Below are 27347 nucleotides of genomic sequence, written 5' to 3' on the forward strand. Positions count from 1 at the left end.
CTGCCACCGTGACAGCAGCGTAGTGTTTGGTACTAAGAGTCTCTGAAAATCTCAATATACACTGAACTACAGCGGTTCAATTTGAACAAATTAAAGAATGAAAGCTGAAGGACCTTGCAAGGCCTAGCGTACAATGGGAAGTCTAACCCCTCCCGAACTGCTCTGGATCCGAAAACCCAACAGGAAAAAAGTCACTCATACAGGTTACATGGCAGGAATTGTATAGATGCCCCAGAACCTGCCTCACTTTCACTACGATACAACTGAGCAAATGAGGAAGGACTTAGAAAAGTACAAAACGACTTGATTTTATTTTACTATTATGAAGCAATTCAAAGCCTAGAAAATAACTTTTGCTCTGAGATACACGTTCTTTCCTGTAACGTAAAGAGAACTTCAATCAAATCACCCAGGTCACCCAGGGATGACACAATGCTGTGGCTAGAAACCTGGTTGAGGAGAAGCAAGCATGCCAGAGACTGCAGTGCCCACTGTCCAGAGGGGCAGAGACCTCACGAGCTGCGACATTGGCAGCAAGCTACGTGTCACCTCAAAGAGCTCTGCTCAAGTAAGACCAGGAAGGTTTAACAGCAGTGTTCCCCGTGGGGAGGCCTTCCTGGAGAATCAGACTTTCTCTGGGTTTTCAGCCTCACAGAACTAAGTATTTCCAAGATACAGAATATTAATCAAGACACGTTTTTCCTCAGCTTTCAGGCACTGATCTCAACTAGCTGGAACTATGCTCCTAACATCATCATTTCTTTCATAAGTATCTTTCTGATGAGAAAAAAGAAAAGGAAATGAAGTTGATGCTTCTGTTTGAGTTGCTCCCCCTGGTGCGCTGCCTGATAAACTGCAGGCACCTGAGGCCTGGGCTCCCCTGAGCCCACCGGCTCGCACTGACCGCTTCCCAGCAGCGGGGTGAGGAGGAGGGTCCCTGAATCTGGCTCTCCAGACCACGGGCACAGCCAACGAGGCTTCACACCTCACAGAACAAAGTAAGCTTTCTGCTGTCTTTGAAAGAGAAAACAATTGTTTTTTTCCACATATACTTTTTCCCCAGGGGCCTCCTTAAGCCTTTACTTTGTGACAAAAGAAATCTCTCCCTGCTGTGTAATCTGAGGATGGTAACAAGCATCAATACTTACTAACCAAGAACCTACCACATACCAGGCATCTGACATGTCATTTTCTCTACACAACAAATTTATGAGGTACATATTGTCCTCACATTACAGATAAGAAAACTGAGACTTCAAGAAGTAATTTGCCCAAGTTTACACACATGTGAAGAAGCAGAATCCATCATTCAAATTCAAGTCGGATGCCAAAGGTCATGGCCTATTATATCATGATGCAAAAGTTTTGTAACACATTGCTTATAAAGAGGGAGGGGTGACAGCTACATCCCTACCTGTGAGGAGCCCAACACTTGGAATGACAGGCCAGTATGACTATTAAGCAAGAGGAACGGGTCCATGAACCACCGAGATCAGTCTCCACACAAACGCATAACTCCACCAAGGTGCTCCCACTGCATTCCCAGTGGAATTCCTTCCATGAAGGCTGTGGGAAAGTGAAGCATCCTCTGGCATGCATGCGTGCACACATGTGCACGGCGGTGTGTATACACCCATGTTTGTATTTCAATTCAATAAATATGCTGAATTTATATGTCTACTATGTGAAATGAAATCAGAAAAAAGAATCTTAATCTTTCTTTGAAGGGCAGCCAGCCTAATTACATTAAGACAACAACATCAGGATAAACAAATCAACTGATTCAGGTAATAAAGGTTTGGGTGTTTTTCTGGCAGAAAGTAGTTTTTCTAAACTGTTCTGTAACATTTAACGACTAACATCTGGGGAATTCCCTGGCGGTCCAGTGGTTAGGACTCGGTGCTTTCACTGCTGGGGTCCAGGTTCAATCCTTGGTCGCGGAACTAAGATCCCGTGAGCTGTTCAGTGCAGCCAAAAATAACATGTGGACATCCACCAAGCCTAGCACACTGTAACCAGAAGCTAATCACAGTGAATCTGAGCTCTCCAGAGGTTTATAGTCTATTAGGTGGCAATCAACCAAGCTGCAGATCACTGCAAAATGGGGTGGGTTCTAAAGAAACACATACCATGCGACTCGCCAGAGAGGACCAGTGCATTTCACAGGTGAGCAAAAGAAAGGTGGCAGTCAAGAAGGACCTTTTCCATAGGCATCCTGCTCCCAACTCTCCAAACGCAGCGGTTCTTCACTGCAACCCTCAGAACTCAGATGCATAGTCCTATCCTATCCCTCCCTCCCTCTCTATCTATCACTTCTCTAATAATATCTATCTATCTATCTAATCTATCTATCTATCACTTCTCTAATAATTTCTCTGTGCCAGGCACCATCCTCAGTGATTTCCTAATAACAGTTCATTTAATTCTCATAACAACCCTAGCAGTAGGTACTATTATTATCCCCACTTGCCAGATGAGGAAATCAAGTCACAAAAATGTTAAGTAATTTGTCCAAGGTTATAAAGCTCCTAAGTGGCAGAATTAGAATCTGAACCCAAGTTTCCTTGCTCTCCTGTCTGCCCCTACACCCAAGATTCATGGAGACAAGAAGGCTTAAATGGGAAATAAAGGTACCATGGAAAAACTAACAGGAAAGGAAGGAAAACACTGTGCTCAAATCCTGACTATAAGACTCCTAAGTTGCATGACCTCGGATCATCTCTGCTTCTCCAGGCCTCAATTTCTTCATGTACAGAATAAGGGCAGCCTCTGCAGGCTCTATGGTTTCCCCAGCTGTACAAACCTGTGGGTTTTACCAGGCAGAAGATGGGGAGAGACAGAAACTTAGGAAGAGATTCCAGGAACAAGAAACAGTTTCAAAAACATAAAAATGGAAGCAGAGAGCAAGTTCAAGGGATGGAATAATTTCTGCAAAAGACAGTTTCAGGAAGATATTAACTAGGCTACACCTAGATGTTTCGTGTGAGGAGAGACCTGGGTTCAAACCTATTTTGTTACTTCCTAAGCTATGTGGCCTGAGGTAAATGACAACTTCTCTAACACTTTAAAATCTGGAGAGTATCTTAATCTCGTAAGTCAAGAGCTGTAATTTAGAAGACTCCTCTCAAATTCTGTAATACTATCACCCAAAGCAACATATACAGGCTCATTTCACTTCCAATCAAACTAGACAGACAGACAGACACAGCAATACATATTTCAGTCAGGAAAATTACTGTTGACCCTTTAACAAGATAGGTTTGAACTGCCTGGGTCCACTTATATGTGGATTTTTTTCTTCAATACTACATATATGTACTACTATATTTACGATCCATGGTTGGCTGAATCTCCGGATGCAAAACTATGGATACAGAGGGCCAACTAAGGGACTTGAGCATCTGCAGATTTTGGTATCCATGGGGGTCTTGGAACCAATCCCCTTGCAGATACTGACAGATGACTGTACTTTAAGAATGTTGTGGCTCTCATTCATGAATCTCACCAGTAATGATAGCATTTCCTATTTATTCAGGATTAAGCTCATTTTTAAATTCCTGACAGTCCTTTGAGGTAGATACGAATAAATGTCAATAAAAACTAAACTTACAGGTTTCACAATTCAACGATGAGAATGTGAATAATGTGGGATCCAAATTGAATTCTACCTTCAAAACTTAAACACACTCTGTCTTAGAAGAGATATAAACTAACCTACAATAATGACATCCACTGCCCCACCCATCCAAACAGTTATTTCTTACTCGTCTCCTTCCCCAAGCCTGTGCAGAGGTGTCTGAGACACCTGAGAGCTTGAGCCAGAAAGCGAGTCACACCACTGCTAAAAGTCAACATCATCGCTGCTCTGTAAAATCACCTCCTGTATATACACAGGGTCCAGGCCATAGTCCAGATCTTCAACTTTATCTCACACTCTCCTGCACAGGCGCACACGCACGCACGCACACGGCCAAAAGCCATGGTGAAGCAATACCACCTTAACTCAAAACTGGAAAGTGCAGGCGTACTACATCTACACAGAAATCTATCTGAAATTGCAAAAATGACTTTACTTGGCTAGGGTGGGGTGGGGAAAATCAAGAGGGAGAAACAGAAGGTGGTTTAGGGGTGTGTATGTCTGAGCACATGTGCACACACCTGTGTGTGCACATGTGCTTAGCAGCATAAGCACGCATAATTCTTTCTGCTGCTTTAGCAGAATCTCTTAGAAGGTGGATGGGTGGATGGGCAAACTATCATCTGCTCTATTTATGTAGAACTAAAACAAAACCGTGTAATAGAGAAGGTAGAATGTCAGCAAAGGCCATGAAATAGATATCTAGGAGAAGCCATCCAATTGTTAGCCCAATATTTTCCCTTTAGACATGAACTCACAATCTGAAGGAGAAACTATGAATCATCCTAAGTAAAATGTGCCATAAATCTGGAATTTGTTTGGTATGATATAGGCTTCTTTTTCCAAAGAAAAACTGAGGGTTAAAAGAGTGAAGAACTGAGGGTTTCCTGGCTCAGTCTTTATTAAACTTTCAGTAAATTGGAAGAATTACTACTGAGCTCGAGCAAAGTGCCTCCCCTACCGTCTGGAAAACCACCTCGCAAGGCTGGCAGGGCTACTGTCTCATATTCACGTTTTCTATTAGGCTCAAATGGTTCACAAGATTAGTTTTTAATCCCTATGACCTTTCAGATAAAGCATCTAGAAAAAAAAATCAACATTTTTCAAAAACAAAGGTTATGTAATATGGACCCATTAATAAAACTGAAGTCACTGCATCTGTACACATAAAATCTCTTACTACCATAAATTAGCTCTAAAGACACAACTGTTTTCAGGGGCCATTAGTCTTATGACTGCCTTTGTACACACAAAATACAGAGTATTAACGATGTCTACATCTTCAGGGCAAAAACATGGGGATGGGAAACTATATCCAATTCGACATAATAACCACAATTAACTTCTTTTTACATGAAGACAGAAGCTGCAGCATAAAGAAGAGTAACAAGGTTTGCAGCTGGTTCCGTGGTGTTTTTCCTTCCACTCAATTTCCTGGTAACAAAAAAAGAAAATAAAAATCACAAGTCCTTTTAAAAGGGGAAGTTCTGAAAATTTTACTGAGCTTCTTCTGAGGGAAATACCCACAGAGGATTGAGACAGGGGAAGAAGAGAGATGAACTGTTAAGGAACATGGCCTAAACCTCAATTCCATTTTTTAAAATTGACTTCTGAATATATGCTACAATCAGGTCCGAGCTGATTACAACAGAAGTATGAAGTAAATTTGGGGGTGGGAGAGATGGAACCCTTACTGAGTGAATTCTAAGAGGTACTGAAGTATGCTGACAACTAGCTGTAGAGTCAGAAGATACCAGGTTTAAGTCTCACCTCCACTGCAAACAGGCTGGGTCAACCTGAAAAAGTCACTCGACCTTGAAGTCTATTCGCTTGTGTACAAAAATGGGAACATCACCAACCTTCCAGGTTATTTAAAAAAAAAAAAAATCAGAGATGGCTGTACACAAAGCAGACACCTGGCATAAACAGGCATCTAAACCTGGTACTTATTATCAGTATTAGCTATTAAAATCCTCCTATTCAGGTGACTCAAGGAAAAGAGATGCCTATTACTCTATCAAGAGCTTCTGCATAAGCCCAACACAGCAAATGCTGCCCCTGACACTGCAGAACTGAAGAAACAATGGGAAGGAGGAAGAATCCGAATAAACAACACACAACCAGGAGCACCTAGATGGGAAACAAAAATGTAACTGCTGATGGTCCTCTTAAAAGCATCTAATCCAAACGTCTTTAAGCTCACACATCAGGAGGTGTGTGCTCCTGAGGTTGGAGAGCTTTTCCGCAGGCTCCTTATCACTACATGAAGCACCCATATCCATGGAAACGAAACAGTGCTGCAGATAAACAGAACTGCTGAAGCATGACCCAAGAATTACTTCATTTCCTATTAGGCTAAAAGTGGCACACATCCCATCCGGGCCTCCTCTTTGGAGAAGGAAACAATTGGGACTTTGTTTCACCAGCTATCCAAAAAGGAACCCTGCAAGTGCTTGCTGGGCCAACCAAGTCCAGGCCCACTCAGTCATTTCCTACCAGAAGGCTGCATTTGTAGCCAAGGTGGAAAATATAAAAATTATATCTTTTACTACTTCATTTTGGCATCAAAAGTATTTAAAAATTTGGTGTCTTTTTCTTCCCTTTGAAGTAGCTATACAGGGTTGAAGGAAATTTTCAGTCTTCAGACCCACACTCTAACAGGAATAGGATTATGTGCAGAAGTATGTACCTACTGCTAGTTTTCGGTGGTCTAATGGTAGATGTGCAAATTTGGGATAGGTATCAAAGATACATCTGGGGGGAGAAAGGGGCTAATTAACACTAAAAATGTGATGTGCTATATAATCCAGCTTATTACTCTAAGGCAGTGCTTTTCAACCTTTTATTCATTGTCATCCCCCAAGGAGGCTTTTTAAACATTTCTATTTGCCACAACCATCCTATGAAACTTTAATACCACAGATATACCATATATTTGTATATGTGCATCTGTGCTCTCTATATGAAGAGTTAAGTTTTTTTTAACTCCGCTAAGAACCAATTCTCACCCCCTTGGGGGGATATTGGCCCCAGTGCAACATGTGTGCTCCATTCTAGTGCTGTGTTCATAGTTCCAAGGTGATGAAGTATCCACACAGGCATCAATTACAACAGGACAGCAGACAGCAGATACACTTCCCTTCAACTAGTCCTCAGTTTGTTTTTCCAGGATAGCCACTATATATACTGACTAGCACTGGGACAGTAATTTAAGCCTTTTAAGATATAAAATCATGTCTGTCTAGAGACAGCCTTGTAGTAGGAGTATTTTAGGATAGTAATTTAGGATAACTGATTACTTTGGCAGAGAGAGAGGGCACCAGGATTCTCTGATTGTGCCAGTTAAAAGCCTAGAACTTCTTTTCAAATGTGTTATTCAATTTGGCAACCTCTGGACGTCCACTGATAGAAACAGAGTCTTGGTTCACAAGAACTGAGAGACACACAACTTAACTGCAGGACTACTTGTTGAGACCTGGGGCTGTAAGCACTGGTTTTTAATTAAGCCACAAAAGACTTCTGATCATGGTAAATGTATTTTTTCCTTTCTTTTTAATAACAAATCTACTTCATATAGTACCTTCCCTTTGATTAAGTGAGAAAGAAAAGAAAGATACGAAACAGCAGAGTCAAATTCTGGGTCAGTGAATGCTTGCAGTTTTCCTGTCAAACAAGATCCCTTGCTGTGAAGTCTAAAAGTAAGTAACAGACATGCTGAAAAAAAAAGATTTAATTTTATGATAGATTCTGCACCAAAGCCTTTCACAAAAGTAGTATGAGCATCCACTAAACATCCTGTCTCATTTTCCATTCTGCAATTACTGTCTGCTTGGTCGAAATTCACATTTAAGTAATAAAAATGAATCCATGACAGTACCTCGCATCTCCCAAGAATTACCTTCCAAGGATACTCTGATTTCTTTATATTACTTACCAGTCCTATAGTCTTTTAAAGAAAACATGTTGGCTTCATCCCTCAAGGAAAATCACTGTTTTGTTAAAATGGGATTTGGGGTTGGATTTGTTTTATATGAAGAGAAAAGAATGGAGATATTTTACTTTCATTTATTACAAACGCCAACACCTTTTGTCTGTAGAGATATATTTTCATTTCAGGATGTATTTCACAGCAAATTATATTCTTAAACCAGCCAATTCATAGGTATTTTGAATGTGGTATTTTATTATAACGCTTGTTTGTCTTTGTTTAGTGTTCATTAGCACAAAGATAGTTTATTTTCAAAAGAGAGGACATTATTTCCAAAGTCTTCAATATGTTTTTATTAAAAAATTACTATATTCAATATGTTAAAAATAACATGTGCACTTTTAAAACATTCAAACAATTTAAAGGCAGATAAAGCCTCCAAAGGCTCCAACTAACTGTCCCCTAAGATGCTACTACTCTTAACATAATTTCATTTTTAAAGAAGGAGGATTGTATCACGTCTACAGCCTTTCTGTAGTGTTAAGGTAAGAGAAGATCACTTTACAATTTCTTTATAACTAAACATACATACACAATTCATTGTAAGCTTCTCATCAGAAAACAAGCAAAAGAGTGAGAAAATGTGAAAAAAGGAAAAAAATAGACTGTAATCTCAGTATCTGAAGTCAAAGAGGTTTTTTTCCAGGAGACTATTAAGAAATGTCTCATCTCCCTACCCCCCCAAATTATAAAAGGTTATAGACTAACATCAAGGAGTAGCTGTCTGTGAAGGTCAATCAATCATCTGGTTTTAGTGAAAACTAAAATAGTACAAAACACTGACAGTGAAACACGCAGAGAAAGAACTCAAAGAAAAATCTGAGCCAGCAATCTGGATGAAGCATGACATTCAAAGCAAGATCAAGACACAAAGCCCTTTTTCTGCCCATTGTCGGCAAAATGGCTAGGACCTGAGGAGCTAGCCCCACACAGGAGCAGAAAGGGCGCAGGTATATCCCTCCCGGTCGCAGCTGCTGCAAACAGACCGTGCACGTTTACCCAGTAACTGGGATGCACAAAGCAATACAGACTTTCCACGAAGAATCTTGACTAATCTGACACTGCCCTCCACAGACAGGAAATTTGAGGCTATCAATATGGCTAACCGATGCACTGAAATCATCAGAGGTGGCTCTGGAAAGAGAACACAGACCCCTGACCCAGGCCAAGAATTCAACTCAAGAAGCCACACTTGCAGTTTTCAAAAGAAAGGGTGTGTGTGTGTGTGTGTGTGTGTGTGTGTACACATGCACGTACATATGCACAACCTTTCTAGAAGGGTGCTTCTGAGAACCAGGATGAGTTTCAACACGATAGAAACTCAGTCCCATCAAGTGGTAGGAATTCACAGAAAAAGCCTTCTTAGCATATACCGGTGAACATAACAGACACAAATCCTTGCCCTCGGGAAGCTGACACTGCAGTAGAGGCAAGTAGAAAATAAATAATATATATAATGTGTCCAAAGTTGATAAGTGCAGTGGAGAAAAGTAAAGCAGGGAAGGGGAACAGGGAGCATGGAGAGGAGGCAGTTGTATATTTTTACAAGGTGGACAGGAAAGGCCTCACTGAGGTGATATCTGAGTAAAGACCTCAAGGAAAGTACAGAACAAGCCAAAGAAATCTCCCAAAGCAGATTTAAGGCAGTTTAATTCTAGATGAAACTATTAACTCCATGATATAAACAAGCAATTCAAAACTAACTTAACCCCCGAAAGTCTCCCTATCTCTACCCACCCCTCCACAACAATTACTGGGCCAATCTGGACAGCAGCTGAAGAAGACAAGTGAACAGAAAAATGACACGTGTGACGACCAGAGCAGCAAGATCCACTCAGGAATCTCCTTTGTTTCAACAGTTAACAGAGGTTCTACTTCACCAAGGAGGGAGGCTCACTGGGACCCGTGCACGTATCACAGTCTCACATGCTGCCTTACTCTTTGTTCAGCCTGCTTGAACAAGAGGGCCTTTTAGGGACTCTAATCCTTTGTCACCTCTCTCGTGATTAGGGGCCTCAGGCAGCAGGCTGACTGAATTCAGGTGAGTAGCAGAACATTCAGGCCAATTGGGGGCAAAGGGGACAAGTTGTAAGAATATGGTAAATAGTTAAGATCATAATTTGAGGGGAGGAGAGCTGATTAGTGAAAAATTAGGAGAAACCAGGTACTGTGATTCCAGGCCCCAAGCAAATGGGTCAGGAATGATTACTGAGGATTCAGATCAAATTAGAGGGAAAGAGCAGAATACAATGCCCATTCTGGTTCGCTGGAGTCAACAGGTCTAGGGCACTCAGAGTCAGTCAGTACCAAAGGACACCCAGAGATGGGTGGGGCTGGAAAAGAGGGGGGCCTGAAACAGACTGAAGAAGTGTTAGACCAAAGGCAAGAGAAGAAATGGGAACTAAAGCTCCAAAACAGTAGGCTGGGGACAGTGTACAAGGATGTGGTACAAACCCAGAGCTCTTGGCTGTCATCCAAGTACCGTGGGTCTGTGAACCCAAGGAGAGTAACTGCTTGCAGTCCACACTAATTTAAGTACCTCGTCATTGAAGGTATACGAGCCACCAGGCACATCCCTCTCCACCAGGAGGCTGGACTCTGCTGGTACCTGTGACTGAGGACGGCAGTGAGGGCACAGGGCTATGTCCTTGTAATAGCCGGCCTTCCTCAAACATTCTCATGTCTACTTGCACGCTTTCTCGCTCTCTCTCTCTATATATACGCACACACAAACACATACACACACATACACATACACAAACTTAAACTGTTAAAGCACCTCTAAATCAGGAAAAGAATAAGTCTATAAAAATTACCTCCATTCCCTTCCTAATAAGAGCCCAGTCAGGGACTGACTGATTCTACCTAGCTGAGGGTCTGTTTCTCACAGTCACCCACACATAAGAAATGTTTAGCAGTGGTGACACTGGATGGCACCTGCTGGAGCAGACGTCAAGTTCCAGATCAGCCTCTCTGACATGATATACTTCACAGGAAACAAGACTAGAGCTTTAAGTTACAAAGAAGGATACTTAATACTCTTTAGGGAAAACGTCAGTACCTATGCTGAACTCCTAGCTAAATTTCCTATCCCTAAAAGTTTGGGGGGAATATACATAGAAATTGCCAAGAATCTTTAAATCCTGTATTTTCAAAATCACTTTTGTCGAGTAGGAGGATAAATACAGCTTTCAACTGTCATAATCTCAGTTCTTGAATGCGGTTTAACTTCCAGGATCTGGTAGGCATCAGACATGAAGATAATGTATGGAAAATAGCACAGCAGCAACCAAAAACTGACAATCTGATCTAATACCAGCAAGACCAGATACTGAAAGTGCTTGATAAACTAATACTTTTTTTACACCATCTATTTCAACAAAGTGGAATCAGAGTTACATAAAATCACTGGTTACAGGAAATGTTTCAATAAGAACTAAATCCATTTTATTCTCTAAAGGCAAAGGGTTCAACTGTCAACTGTCAACATTTTTAGGGGTTCCCCCTAAATGTGCCCTCTTTTGTATTCTGATGAAAATTAACCAATTATTAACTTTGAAGCAAGGTCAATTAAAGAAAGAAGAAGCTCATTTCCAAACACGAATCAATACACCTTCAGATACCTGGGGTCAGTCAAAAGACAGTCAAAGTTATCAGCCGCTTCTGGTGGAAACAGCAATGACTTAATGACTTTATAAAGAATTTTTTAAAGTAAACATTTTCCTTTTAATTCTGTTAAATGGATAAATGCAATAGTGATTAAGTATTCATTTCACCATGAACTATAATCTGTTAATTTGGGGAAGTTTTGGCTTTTACAGAAGGTTTTTAGTCTTTCCCTCAGGGATACTGAGGAATGTGTTACTAATTGTATTTTACCTTTGCTTTTGCCACAGTGATATTCAGAATCAAATATGCAGTCACACCATAGTAACCACATGAACTTTTATCTTTCAAATGTGTTTTAGTTTTCTTCCACATTCCAATAAATTAATATTTTTGCTGATCTTAATTACTGTCTTTCAATTTATGACACCATTTTATTTCAATTATTTCTAGTTAGGCTCAGATTTTTGTGCAACAAGCAAGAAATAAAATACTTTAAAGTGTATTTAAAACAAAGATCTAACAATAGTTCTATCACCCTGATTACTCTATACCAGAACACAGAATAAATAAAGGCTAGTAAAGATTCCACTCAAATACTTACCAGGAGCAATGGTCTCCAGCGTATCAGAACTGACCTTCCGAGTACTTGTACAGTGATGGAGGGTGGAACCCGAAAATACCAAGTAAAACACTACATCATCCTCAACTTTGTCCTCTTCAGAGAGCAGTACAGTAACAACACAATCGCCCTAGGAAAAGGGAAGAGAGAGCAAGTTTGCATTAGTAAGGTTCCTCTTGGGAGCTTATCTTTAGAAAACATCTAATTTAAGGGGAAATCAAATGTATCATCTAAACTGTGCCCATTCTAGTGAGTTTATACAAATATAAACACTGATTGAGCCCCTATGTGCCAGGAAGTATTCTAGGCATTGAGAATACAAAACAATCTGAAAATAAGATCTCTGTCCTCTTGAAGCTTACATTTTAGTGGAGATGGTTAGACAAATAAGTAAACCAACAAGATAATGGTACATTCACTTGGAAAAAAATTTTTTAAAGAATGTAAAATAGCTCCCTAAAAAAGCTCTGTAAAAATTCCAGGAAAATCTAAAAATAAGGTAGAGAGGATGGAGGAAGTATATTAAACAGTTACATCCTTATACTCAGAATGCCCCTTAACCTCTGTGTTCCATTTGCAGCAATAACTCTCTAAATTCTACATCCCACAGAATCACTGCCAAGTCCACCCATTCTCCATCAAACATGGAGAGCCTCTAACAGAGCTGGCCTGGAAGTGGTAGAGTGCAAAGAGCTTGGGCTCCAGACAAATCTGGGTTTAAATTCCATCTACAAAGACTTTACTTAAATCCTCTAAGTCTCAGGTTCCTTGACTATATAAATGGAGATAATACCTTCTCTTCTTACAGCTAATATGTGAGAATTCTTGAAGCATATTCACCACTCAGCCTGGGATAATATTCTTAATCTATGAGGATGGGAGGGGCGCTTTTCCAACAATTTGTGTTTCCTGACCATCTGGAATCGCTACTCTTCTTTATCCACCCCTCCCTTAAGCCCACGGAATCAGACATAAATCTTGTGCCAGTAACTCTGCCCGTGACTCTGCAACTATTTAGAAGTTAAGACATCTTCGTCCTTTATTTGCAAATATTCTTCTAGCAATTTTATACATTTTTAAAAATTGAGGTCACTGGCTAAATTAAATTTATTCTATGAAATACAGTCCTAATTACCATTCTCCCAATCATAAACATTATATAATTCATGTGGTAACCATAAACAAAAGATTTTAAAGCACTGAGGTTTAGTACTGTGTAAACCTTAATGATGCATTATGGAAAATCCAATTTAGAGAAAGCCAGGCCATTTTAACATTAAATAGGGGAGAGAATTCCCATTACTTAAAACATTTTTTTCCTTTCCACTTTAGCAGTAATAAAGCCTATTAGAGAACCATGGCTCCCTGTGGCCACAACTTAATGGCCAGCAGCAGAAAGGAGCAGCAGGTAGTGTTTCACTAAATAATAAAAACCAAAAATCATGAAGTCAAACTTGGGATCAAGTCTAGTAACAGAAATGCTCCAGCAGGTTGATTCTGAAGACCAAATTCAAAGTATTTCCTATAGCCCTGTCTCTTTCTTATTTTTCCCCAGTACTCTGTGTAGCGCCCTGTATACAGCAGGGGTTCCAATCTGTTGTAAGAAGTCAGAAAGAACTACAAATAAGCTGTAACTTACTAGGACTGCTGAACTCGAAAGCTCCAAAGCACCCTAACACAGGAATAGCACAGTCGGTACAACAGAATTATCACTGACTTCAGACACTATTTAGAATTATACTTTTGGACTTGTATATAAGTCCCTATCTTGGGGACTGTATTAATAGTACTGAAATCACCTTTATGTACTTATTAATAAGTAAAAAAATATATATTATTTCCACTAAGATTTCTAACCTGGAAATCTAAGAATAGATCATCCTTTTCTAGATCAAGGATTCTCTCTCTACATTAGACCTACCATCTTGCTGAGAGACTCTCCATGCCCCAAGATATTAGTTGTGTCTGGGGCCTTCCTTTAACTGGGGACAGTAACTTGATTGGGGGAAAAAAATGAAATCGGGAAGAGAAAAGCATCTGAGGGATGGGAGAGAGTGACTTATAGTGTGGGGCAAACAAGGCCTTGGAAACAGGGAAGATGTTAGGTGGAGATTAGAGGAATGAGATAGGGAGTTTTGTGGGAGGAATGATAGAAGAAGGGATAGCACTGATCTCTTAGATAGCAAGACAGTGTCAGTCATGAGGCTCCTGAAGGTGGGAAGTCAGCAGCAAGATAACTGCAGTGGCATGCTGGAGTGGGCCTGTACAGGCTTGCGAGAGCGCATCATATTTTCAGGATTTCTACAAGCCAGGTGTTAAACACGGCCATTATTAAAAAGTAAATGAGGGCTTCCCTGGTGGCGCAGTGGTTGAGAGTCTGCCTGCCGATGCAGGGGACACGGGTTCGTGCCCTGGTCCGGGAAGATCCCACATGCCGCGGAGCGGCTGGGCCCGTGAGCCACGGCCACTAAGCCTGCGCGTCTGAAGCCTGTGCTCCGCAACAGGAGAGGCCACAACAGTGAGAGGCCCGCATACCGCAAAAAAAAAAATAAATAAAAAGTAAATGATATAAGCTTACAATTAAATAAATTAAAAAGAGATGTAATAAATACTCGAAACATCACATTTTAATCTTTTGCCACATCTTACTATTATCTACGCTCTTGAGGTTTACATCTGTTGTATCTGTTATAATGATGTGCTACTGCACATCTTTTCCCAACACACCTCTTGCCAATTCTGTGTTCAGTGATGTAGCACTGATACCTTGAAGTCAACGATTATGGGTATATTTACACCACTGAAATTGGCAAATGCTACAAATCAGGGTTTGGTTTGTTTTTTTCTTTTTAACCATCACATCATTGAGAACAGGTCAGTAGAAGGGAAGAGGGGGAAAGTAAGAGAATTTTCTTAGGGAGGCCCAATCAAGAGAGCTCACTGCTTACACGGAGTAAGAGTGGAGGAGTAAGAGAAAACCCTAGGCAAGTACAAAGCATCTCAGGTATAGACAACAATGCTGCCATGGCTCTGTTCCCAAGAGTTGAACAGAATCACCACCTTAATTTGTTTTCTAACTTTCAGACTTGGCTTATAACTTGTTACCACACCACAGTAGTTAAGAGGATGGTCTGTGCCTGAATCACAGTATGGCACATCACTTTGTAGCTGTTTAACATGGGGTATACTAAATTCTCTGCCATAAGAGAGCAACAATCACACCTACCTCATAAGGTTGTTTTAAGAATTAAATGATTGATAAAAGCAAAGCACCTACAGCAGTGCACTGGCACATAATAAATGTTCAATAAATGATAGTTATAATGTACTGTACAGCATGATGACTACAGTTAACTAGTTAACAATACTGTATTGTTCATGTGAAAGTTGCTAAGAGAATAAATATTAAATGTTCTCATCACAAGAAAAAAATCTGTAACTGTATGTGATGGATGTTAACTAAACTTACTGTGGTAATCATTTTGCAATATATCAAATCATTATGTTGTATACCTCAAACTCATACAATGTTATATGTTAATTATATCTCAATAAAAAAAAATAAATGATAGCTATTATTATTTACCAGAATGTAAGCCCCATGAGAACATGTTTTACTGAGATATTCCCTTTGTCTAGAATAATAAGTAGCAGGTGCTCAAAACACATATTGGAAAAGAAAGAAAAGGAGACGCCAAAACTTTAATAGTAGTTATTCCTAGGTAGTAATTGAGGCCAATTTTAATTTACTTTGTGCTTTGGTTTTCCAATTTTTAAAAATAAAGATGGATTATTTTAAAAATAAAAAACTTACTTTTAAAAATAATCTGCTCACTTATAAATTACAAAGGGAAAGATAGAAACCTGGCACACACCATATGAATCAGGTGATCAAAAAAGTTAACAACACAAATAATGAAATGAACTAACATCACATGTCTTCTGATCCCACCCACTGAGGACACAGCATCACTTAGTGTTCCTAATAAAAATGCATAACCTCAACCTAGTCAGAAGAAAACATCAGACAAACCCAAACTGAGAGGCCTTCTATAAAAATTAAAAAACAAACACACACAAAAAAACTGGCCTGTGCTCTTCCAGAATGTCACTAATGAAAAACAAAGAAAGACTGAAGTACTATTCCAGATTAAGGAGACTGAAAAGACTTTCCAACTAAATGCGATACACGATCCTGGGCTGGATCCTGAACAATAAAAACAAATTGCTATTAAGGACATTAACGGGACAAGTGTCCAGATTTGAATGAGGTTTACACATTTAACACCGTACCAATGTTAAAATTTTCCTGGTTTTGGTAGCTGTGCTGTGGTTGTGTAAGAGAATATCCTTGTTCTTAAGAAATACACAATGAAGTATTTGGGGTAAAGGAGCACGTCTACAAGTTACTCTCAAATGATTCAGGGTAAAAAATGAGAGATAATGATTAAGCAAATGAGGCAGAATGTTAACAGTTGGTGAATCTGGGTTTAGGGTATATGGGATTTCTAACTTTTCTGTAAATTTGAAATTATTTTAAAATAAGAAGTTTCCAAGAAAAAAATTTTCAAATAATTTATATGATCAGATATTCAAAGTTAAAAGGTGCAAAATTAAGTTACATTTCTGAGGCTAATTTTTATATCTTGCAGACATAAATATTTAGTACAGATATTCTTGCAGGATCCCAGAATGATGAAGTTATAACAATAACTAGCTTTTATTCAAGAATCTTAAAGGAGGCTTATAGGTCTTCCCAAATCAATTTCCCAGTTTGCCAAAATGACAAGATTTATACCCAACAATCATAAGGGAAAAGTGAAACAAAGAAAGTAAGTAATATTAAGTAAATACTGAGCATTACTCCAAAGTATTATCTTTCCATGAGGTGGTAAATATTATAGTACCAAAAGAATAACTCCAAAGTGAGTCCTTGTATAATTCAGATACTATACGCATCCATGCAATTAGCTTCATTCTCCCCTTTAAATACAAGAGTACTGGCAACTGACATATCATTTTGCATAATCATTTCCTAAAGCAACCAAAGATTGACAGTCAGCTACAGCTTTTCCACTGTCTGAAATGCAAAGTCTATCCTCTGGAAACGCAGGGCAGCTAGTTTTTAATTTCATTAAAGCCTCACACCACAGAGGGACACCCAGTAGCAATGAGCATACCTAATGCTCAGATCTTGGTCACTGATAGCATTCTCCACTAAAACGAACCAAGGCTGCTCAAAGAAATGGCTGTTTCCAGGTCTAGGTCAGGGTATGTACAAGATGAGACTGAAACATCTTGTTTTGATAGAAAATAAGGAAATTGACAGAAAATAAGGGAACATCTTGTTTTGACAGAAAGAAAAAAAAGGATGGGGACATGCTGCCATGCTGCACATTGACGTAGCTTCCTCTGGCCAAATCTGGGACCAATTTTAGACCAAATTGTCAATTAAGAACAGTAATGAATTATAAACAATAAAAAAAGGACGTCATGAATCTATATTAACAATAGACAGAAAGAAGAAAAGCGAGAACTCTTATGTATGGTGGAATGATGAAGCCTGACAGTCCAAGTGGGAAAAGTGCTGAAGTAGTAAAACTATCATTTTGCAATCATAATGGTAGAAATTGATTCCAGCAAAAATTTTCAATGAATGCTCAACTTAGGGGGAAATTCTGATGAGTTAACAAGATATGTATACTGTCTTAAACATTGTCTCCCCCCAGACTTCTAACAAGTTACAAGGAAGAAAAAAAGCAGTATTTATTCAGGGAATAAATCTACCAAAACCTTGACCAGATAATCAAAATAAACATCCTCAGTAGAGATAAATGAATACTGTGTGCCTCCATATGTGATACCCTGAGAAGGACATAAAATTACCTATGCATTACTCTGACCAGGAACACAAAACCTCAATCTAACCACAAGGAAGCACGAGACAAATAAAAAATGAGAAATGTTCGATTAAAAAGGAGAGGGGTACTGTGTTCTTCAAAATGGTCAAGGCCATAAAAGATAAAGAGAGGCTGTGGACATGTCCCATATTAAAGAAGGCTAAAAGAGGCATGACAACTAAAAACCAGTAATTAACCCTACTGTGATTTATAAGAGAGCAGCTCCAGTCTTAGAAAATTCAGACTGAAGCACTTCAGGGATAAAAGGCCAGGATATACGCACCTTACTGACAGATAGTAAAGGAAACACTGTAGATGTATCTAGGTTTTTAGCTAGAGAGTGCAAATGATAAATCAAATGGGGTAAAATGTTAACAGGTGTAATCCTGAGTAACTAATATCTGGGTATTCTTTGTACTGTTTTTTACCACTTTTTATAAATTTGAAATTATTTCCACATATAAAGTTTTAAGAACATAAAGATAAGGAAAAAAATGTTTAATTCAAAAGGCTTTAAAGGACTTACGGACTGGGGACATGTTATGCTCTATCATCACAGGTGTGGACAAAGCTCTACACCAACAGCAAACTTTGCTTATAAAGTTCCGTTGGCACTCCATCCCAGGCTGGGAGCATGGAGCCTGTCCTCACCCCTGTACAACTGTCTCTTACCCAACAATAGAGGAAAAATAACTAATACAACGCAGCAACCATTTTAATCACAAATTAGTATTCTATAAACAATAAACACGACAGGAGATTGGTGACAGGAGAAAGGGACACAAGCTCACTACAACCATTTTCTGCAGGTCGGAGGCAGAACCAGCTGCTTTGCAAACACTGCAGGGTGAGTATCTTTACCCCTGCTTTGGAGATGAGAAAACTGTTAACCCAGAAGATTTTTAATGTCTTGTCTAAGAACAAAGCTAGAAAGGGCTAAAGCTGGGATTCAAATCCAAGTAGGATTCCAAAGTCTATTCGTTCCACAATTCTGACACTAAGGTTAAGTGCAGGAGACAGAGTTAAGTGGCAGAAAGGAGAAATGTGCAAAGAGGCAATTATCAGTAGAAGAAACACATGTTCAATAGCCAGCAAGTGACAGACACCAAAAGGTCTATAGGTAGAACAGGGGTACTGTATTCTTCAAAATGGTCCAGGTCATAAAAGAGAAAGAGAGGCTGTGGACACGTCCCGTATTAGGTAGGAAGAAGGAAGAGGGTGCCGAAAACAAGGGACACAGAAGTATCCGGAGGTGCTGAAGGAGAGAGCAGGCAGGAGACACGCTTACATTTGGGGTAAACTCAAACCTAGGCACACTGGCTGCTTGGACCCAAGGATGTGTGACAGAGCCAGAGTGTGTTTAAGTGTACACTCAGCCCACTACATCGTACATACTTATCATCACAATCTGAGGCTTATGGAAAGCAAGAACTGTGTCTTTTGGGGCACTTCACACAATGCCTATGTAGCAACAGGAAGCTTTTCAATAACTATATGAACGAACAAAGGTAGCAGAGATCAGTTTACGTAGCATATTAATGGCAAGCCAAAAGATTCATACTTGAACCTGTGTGTAGGCAAGAAAAAAAACACAGCCTTGTGTGGTATGTACTGGGAGAAAATTGGAGGTCAAGGAGTGGAGGGTGACATGCTAAAAGCAGCAAATGTTCTAGAAAGGTTTATCTCACAGCAGTATCCTAAGAAGGAAAAAGAGACTAGAGGCAAGGAAACCATCTGGGGAAAATATTACAAAAACATAGTGTGAGGAAGCAAAATGGGCTTAAACTGCTATAGTACCAAGATGATCTAAAAAGAAATAAATGTGAGAAAGGCATGTGGTTGAAAATAATTTGATGAAATATGATAACTGACAATGGGGGCTGAACAAAGATAGGAAGAGAGTAAACATTAAGCAACATTAACAGAAAAGGGAGTATCTCTCTAAGGAAAAAAGGGAGGGGGTATGGGAATGATTTGTGAGAAAGAGAATAATAAGCTCTAAATGTCAAGTTTCATCTACCAACAGGATGGGAAATTGTAGATATTATACATCCAAGAGGTAGTTAGCAGGACAGGCTGTCAGAAAAGGTCTGGGCTGGTGAGGCAGATCTGAGAGTCAACCTGCACTAAGAAGCCCTGACCATCAATGAAGTCTCCACGGTAAGAGAGCCAAGGACCAGACCCCGGGTTCCTTCAGGGGAGGGCAGGGAGAAACAAACCAAGCAGGGAAAGGCCAGCCAGATAAAAGGAGAAATCAGGGAACAGAGGATCAGTGATGCTAAAAGAGGCAAGGATTAAAGGACTTGCAGTTTTAAAAGGAATGATTTTTAAGCAATCCTCAGAACACACAAGGGAGAGATCCAGAAAAGCAGCAAACTACAGAACTGTTTCATTTTTCTCCAGCCTTAAATGGGTCTTTTCACAACATACTATTCATCTACCTATTCCCATGCCTCAACCCCAGAAATAGGATACTTTGGACCCAAAAGGAACTCAAACTCAAATGCCATCAAGAAAGATTATGAGACTTACCATATTTCCCTTTGCTAATGGCAGCCACAATTGAGCCCTCTTTAGCCAAAAACTTAAAATACTTAGATTTTCTCATTTTGAGTATTCCAGAGAGCTCATAACTAAAATAAACATCATTTCCTAGATTCATGATGCAGTTAATTTCCCACCATCTAAAATATTTCAAATTCCTCTTTATTTTAACCATCTTGTTAACAATACCCTCAGTAACTACAAAAAGTCTTTGGGGATGATATGATATAGGCAAAATATAATTGTTGATCTTACTAATCAGGTAGAAAGCTGGACTGAATTAATTAAAGTTAAAGGATTTTCCAATGACTTATTGCTATCACATATAATAGGACTGCTAACCATTAGTATTGGGGCTATTTTGAAAATATGAATATTATACTAAACACTAATGTTATATGTAAATGAGCCTTAAAATATTTGAAAATATTTTATTACTTTAAACACTTCCTTTAGTTTATTTTACTTTATTATTTCATAATTTTTACTGCTAGTATAAAATTTTTATTTTAGTCCATCCATCAAGTAGATAAGTTAAATAGTTGAAAGATATTTAATAGCCCAATATTAGTGTGTTCTTTACCTTCCTTTCTGTTCTGTTCCCATTAGCAAGGCCTTAAGTTATTCATCCATTCATGCTAAACAAGCACGAAGTGCCTCTATTTAATATAGTTTGTCTCTGCTATGAACTGGTACTAGAATTATAAATACTTCCTGTTGCCTGCCCTCCAGAGGACTACACAGACATGCATATAGACAGAATGCCACCGGGTAAGTGCTATAATTAGCATAAACACCCAGCGTCTCTAGGTGCAGAGGAGGAGATGGGTGCCCAAACTCTGCCTTGTGGGGTATACTAGGAAGGCCTCTGGGGAGAAATGGCTGTGCCCAGTGCTGCTCATGGCTCAGGACAGATCATCGCAGGCAGAAAGATACCTTCTGAAAGCTTAGCCATTTACAGTGAAGGTGGGGAAGAGACTACGTAGTTCATCTTTGACTATCTAGTTGATCTATGTACACTCAACATCTCTTCAAAGGGCCTGACGTACAGCAAGGGCTCAGTGTTTGCTGGGCTGAACCAAAAACATTTCATCCTTTTAAAAAACAAAACATAAAATGCTACAAATAAGCCAAACACTAAGTTTGTCTTGCTTATCACCTCCTTCACTTAACTAAAGATTGGTTGAGCATTTGGGTAGGATACTACAGTAGATACCGAGCATATGAAGACAAGACAATTTCTGCTCTCTTGGAGTTCATAGTTTTTCAAGGGAGAAAGAGACACATAAAGCAGTAATTCAGCCACAATAATTTTGCTGGAAAAGCAAGGTTCAGGTACTGTAGGAATTAGAGGAAGCACTGGACACAAGACTGAGCAAAAGTCAGGGGAGGGAGGCTTCCCACAGGGTCATCTCAAACACAGGCCACTGGAAGGAGCCAGAGGAACAAGAACTCCCTCTGAAAGAGATGGTGGTTGCAGTGAGTGGACAGGGGTGTGGGAGGAGGTGAAAGAGGCTACAAACTAAATGAATCCAAAAATCATTCAGGAAACAGCTGCCAGATCAGAGGGGTTTTAAACACTGGATGTAATGAAGCTTAAAAAAAAGAAAAAATATATATATATAATATTAGCAAACCTCAAAGAAATAGCAATCTTGTATTTCTATCTTTGTGAGCACCCCAAACTGCAGTTCCTTGGCCTTCTTTACACTGGGATTCATTCAAAAGGAGAATTACCACAAACTTTAATTACAGAAGGACACAAGAGTTACATTTGTGCCGCCTAATTTACTGGAGTGTTCTAGGTAGGGAAATAATAGGCAAGTTTTTAAGGCACAGTCATGGCAAAGTAGTACCCTGAGTGCCTTTAAGATGAGAACTAACATAAATCATGATGTTGTTGCCATCAGGCTAAAAACAGAAGACTTACCAGAAAGAAAAAAAAAAATCCCAAACCCAAATCACTGGATAGGGCTGTTCGGTTCTGTTGGCTTTTTAATATTTCCCCAAAGTAACTTGTATGGTTCTCACAGTGGCTTCCATTTTCTGGGCAACTAACACCATCACAAAGCACTAGCACACACACACAGGTGTGTATGTGTGTGTGTGTGTATGTGCGTGCACAAATGTGCCCACACATACACAAGTCAATATTATTTAGCATCCACTATTTCTTCAACGTAACATGTTACTCACTAACAGAGTATCTGCCACCACAAAGGGTAGTGAAGTAGGAAAAAACACTGACACGGGAGTAAGGTCAGAATCACTTAATAGCTAAGTATAGTTGGTTGTTTTATAGACCTGATAAATAACCACTTGAAACTCATTTTGTTTGTCAGCAAAATGGGTTTATTCATTACAATATTTATTGATCATCAAACATGTGTCAAACACTGCTAAGAATTAGGGAATAAACATGAAAGAGACAAGGCTTCTGGCCTCATAGAGCTTATGTTTTAGCAGGAAAGACAACCAAATTATAAAAAATAACATCAGGGGGAAAGTTCTATTAAAAAGAATAAGACAGCGTGAGGGATTAAGGTGTGTCTGAAGTGGGCGTGAGAGGCTGCTTCAGGTAGGCTGGTGAGGAAAGGCTACTACGGGCTAATTCACATTTGAGCAGAAACCTGAATGAAGAAGCAAGTTACAAGTGTTCGAGGCCGAGAGAACAGCAACTGGAAGACAAGTATAAACTTGGCATGTATACAGAACAAAGGTCAGCCTGGAAGAGCAAGTGAATAACACTGGATAGGTGATGAGGATGGAGTTTGGATTTTTTCCCAAGTGTGATGCTAAGCCACTGGAAGGTTCTGAAAAGAGTGACATAATCTGATTCATGTTTTAAAAGAATCATTGTCGTTCCCTCTCCTTGGAAAGACTTCATCCTTTGTCTGCCTAGTCCACGCCTACACACTTTGAACAACCATGGCCCGTTTGAGGAGTAACACGCTATGGCTTGAGCACAGAGAACAATAAGCTGGAAACGGGTTCACAAAGAAATGCCAAGGATTCCGGTCTTTATACTAGTGCAAGGGGAGCCATGGAAGGCTTAACAACATTACTTCCCCCGTGTACTTTCTACACATTGTTGAAAGATCAAATAAGAAAATCATAAACTTTTATATAACATTAATGATTATTCTTCAAATGTCCCCTTATCAGTGAGGTCTTCCCTGACCATCCTAAATGAAATATGGAACTCCCCGGCCCCAACTCTCCTTAGCTTGCCCTGTGTTTTTTCCCCATAGCAATTTTTACTCTCTGACGCATATATTTACATTTATGTGTGTACATGAGTTTATATATACACACTCAGTGTATATTTTACATACACAAAATTCTAAGAGTATATATTTATTTACATATTGCCCTGATTCCCTCTTCTCCTCCCAACTATCATGTAAGCTTCACGAGGTCAGGGAGCACATTTGCTTTACTCAATGCAATATCATGGCCTAAAAGTATAGCTGGTTGTTTTAAGTGCTCAATAAATGTTGGATGAATGAATGAATGGATTCCTAACTGGACTTTCTTCCTGTGAACAATCTGCGTCTCTCTCCTCAACCCATTTAAACACTTAAGATGACGAGATGAGAAATTAAAAGACCGTAAATCTAATGCTCTGGCTATGCCAAATTTTTAGCTCAGTGGTCCTTAAACAGTCACGTAAAATATAACTAAGGCTCAAAGGGGCCAGTGATGAGAAGAGAACAAAACAGCATCGTCCCTGTTTTTTTACCCTAGGGACTCTACCCATCTCTCTCTTATGTGGAAAAATATTCAGATACGCTTCCACTCCCCTCAGAAGAAAGGCCACTCTCCAGACTGGCCAGCAAAGCCCTTTTCATAACACTTTCCTTGAAAGATGTCTCAAAGCACCTCAAGTAACATGAACAAAGTCAACTGTGAAATTTATTAATTTGGGGCATAAACTAAATTCATTCCATATAAGCAGATTTTGGTTGATTTTAATGTTAGAAAACAAGTAACCATTTTATTTGACATTTGAAGTTAGTTTTTATTTCAACCAGGCTTATCTTTTGCCGATACAGATATGGGTCAGTGAAATCCCTATAACCTGCGTTCACTTTTAATCAAATATGTCTATATTCCAGCCAAAGAGCATTCCCCTTCTCAATGCAAAACCATTATTTTAAATACTACTACTAATTATGATCAAAGTTCATACTGTCTTCCAGCCTCATAATTTTTCAACACTAAAATATACACAAATACTTAAAGATTTCCAAGCACCACCTATTTGGTCCATTAAAATAAAACCAGCAGATGGCGCTCAATGAGTCTGTAGAGTGCTCTGTATGGAATGGTTTTAGGAACTATTCTCTGTAACAGGGAAGAATTTTGAAACTTCAGCTGGAAAAGGAATCAAAATTACAGAAAGTTTGGAAATCATTTAATGTATGGTCCCCTTAATGGAAAGTGTTGTTTAAAAATAAAGAGTTTTTTAGAATTCTAAGAGTATGAGCTTTTTGTTTCAATGTACAACCCTGCCTCTCAATCTATTCTTGTTAATAAGCAAAGCTAAATTGGTTGAAGGGAGTTAGCTGGTGGCTTTAAAAAGCAGCCTCACCCTCTCACAAATGTTACACAGCTCTCTGGAACTGCTAGAGTAATTAGGTCAACACTTCAAGAGACAGTCCCCCTCTGCTAAAAGGACCAGATATTTGGTTAAAATGCAGAGACCATAAGGATTTTTATTAATTCCTGACAGAATAGTCCTCTCTTCCTTCTCTGCCCTCCCGGAGAGCAGATGATTCAAGTGGGGACATTCTATAATTAAAATCTATCAGCTTGACTTCTGTTCCACCCATCTCCCATACTTATCCACCTAGCTTCCTTGGATATTCCCTGGTCACTTCTTTTGGTTTTCCTCTCAAGTCATCTATGAAATTGGGTCTCCAGGCTTCCAGGCTAGCCCTTCACACAGTAGGGGGCCACAGAAGAGTCTCCTAAATACAATATGATCAAGTTACTCCCCTGAAACTCACGGACGGTCAACAGGATAACATCCTAACTCGGGAGTGTGTCCCTCCCACCAGCGGCAGACAAGGCCCCCACAGCCTGGCCCTTGCTAACCTCCCCAGCCTCCCCTCCCTCCCGGAGCCTCTCCCCACACACTCGCCACAATCATACCAAACCAGGAGGATGCCAAGAGGCTGAAGCCTCACTCTCACTACATGTCTCACTCACTACCTGGCCATGCTGCTCCCTTTACCTGTCACATCCTCCTCTCACCTGACTGGTGACTGGCCCAAGAGAGGACAGCATGAAACAAGCCCTGCCTTGCTTTCCTGAGGAGACACCTGGGCTCCTTCCTCAGGGGAAAGGCCTCCTTACCTTATCTAACACACTATGCCTCACTCACTGCACGTAGGTCAAGGTCTCTCCAATCCCTCCCCTGTCTGTGTAATGGGCATGTGTCCGGGCAATGCCTCAGGAGGGGAACCCAACTCGTCAAGTTGAACCACACCTGCTCAGATCTCATTCCTGGCCCAGGATACAACAAACCGTGAGACCACGAAAAGAGATATTCAAAGCTGGCCAGTGGGGACACTGTCAACTACACCAAGATTAGGAGGGAAGATGCAAATACAGAACGGGAGGCATCACTTTGGGAGGCAAGGTCACTGGCCTTGAAGTCGCATGACTCAGAACACCAGCTTCAGTTGTCACCAGCTGTGTGACTCTTTTAGGAGCCACCTCGAGTCCTTCTGGGGAACCACTAGATTGTAAACTCCACAAGGGTAGAAGCTGTGTTAGGATATCCATATATTTGAAGTGCCTGAAATAATTTAATAACGGCTCTTTCATCAAGTGCTCACTGTAAACCAGCACCACTTCAACTGCCTTACACAGATTAGGGTTACTATTTAATCCCCTTAAGTACTAGTATTTTAACAAGTATCTAGCAGACACAGAATAAATGTCCCCACTCATTCACAAGTAAATAAATATATCCCCCATTTCAGAATCTCCATGTTTTTACTTTCTTTTATACTCTCTTCTCGTAAAAAAATATTATTTCTCAAACAAAGCAAAATAAAGTAATAAATTTACTATTTGGGGGTTTTATTTAATTATGGGTGAAGGACTGTAACTGGATGGCAAAATTGGCTTTATGACACCTTCTGAAAAGCAGCCATAAAGGAAGGGAGAAAGAGTTAAAAACTTGATTAGTTTTAAAGGTAAATTACAAAGCTTTCTTAAAGCTGGTTAAGCTTCCTAACTGATAATAAATAGTTATATGGGCATTAAGCGATCCACAATACTTGAAAACCGTAAAGTAGTAAGAAGAAATATTCTACATTTCAGATGATAGCAACATTTTTCTTATCCAGCCTTACTGGTAAAACCATTGCATATAAATATCCAGAATTTGCTCTTTTGGTTTTTTTTTTAAGTTTTCCTTTTAAAGTGTCAAAATTTTAAAAAGAAATAAATTAGCTTTATGAAAATCTAACTAAGGTGCATTACACATTTCCTGGCCTTCTTAAATGCGGACAGGGAAGGGCAGGAGTGGTAACTGAGCAACGCCCATGTGCTAGGAGCTCTATATGTGGGGACAACAGTATTTAACGGTTGAAGAGTAAATGATGTATGTGAAGCATTTCTCAAAGAACCTGGTACTTAGTAAGTATTCAATAAGTGCTAGATATTGTTGTCATTTTAAAAATCACATTGAACCCTCACAAAAACCCTGTAATACAGGTATTACCCTGCTGAATTTTACAGATGAAGACTCTAAGGCTCCTACAGCTGGTTAGTACTACAGCAGGAATTTAAAACCATATCTACTTGACACCTACAAAGGAGTCACTTTTCTCTACACAGGTTCTCCAAGTGTTGTCCGAGAACCAAAAGTATCACCCGGAAGCTTATTAGAAATGCAAATTCTCAGCTCTGCCCCAAGCGGAGTAAATCAGAAGCTCTGGAGCTGTGGCCCAGCAATCTGTGTGTTAACAAGTCCTCCAGGTGATTCCCATGCAGGTTCAAGTTTGAGAACCAGTAGCCCGCACTGCACTGTAC

The 27347-nt window shown here is 39.7% G+C and overlaps 1 protein-coding gene across 7 annotated transcripts in view; it reads right to left on the bottom strand.

Annotated features, from left to right (window-relative positions):
• The window catches only part of AKAP13 (A-kinase anchoring protein 13), a 341436-nt gene that overhangs the window by 197989 nt on the left and 116100 nt on the right, over nt 1–27347 (bottom strand). For all 7 annotated transcript variants that reach the window (XM_030873203.2, XM_030873202.2, XM_060293884.1 and 4 more), the window contains exon 3: nt 11836–11983. In XM_030873203.2, the coding sequence (XP_030729063.1) occupies nt 11836–11983 (148 nt within the window). The remainder of the gene's footprint in view (nt 1–11835; nt 11984–27347) is intronic.

This window comes from Globicephala melas, chromosome 2 (assembly GCF_963455315.2).
Source record: "Globicephala melas chromosome 2, mGloMel1.2, whole genome shotgun sequence".
In the NCBI taxonomy this organism is placed as follows: Eukaryota; Metazoa; Chordata; class Mammalia; order Artiodactyla; family Delphinidae; genus Globicephala; species Globicephala melas.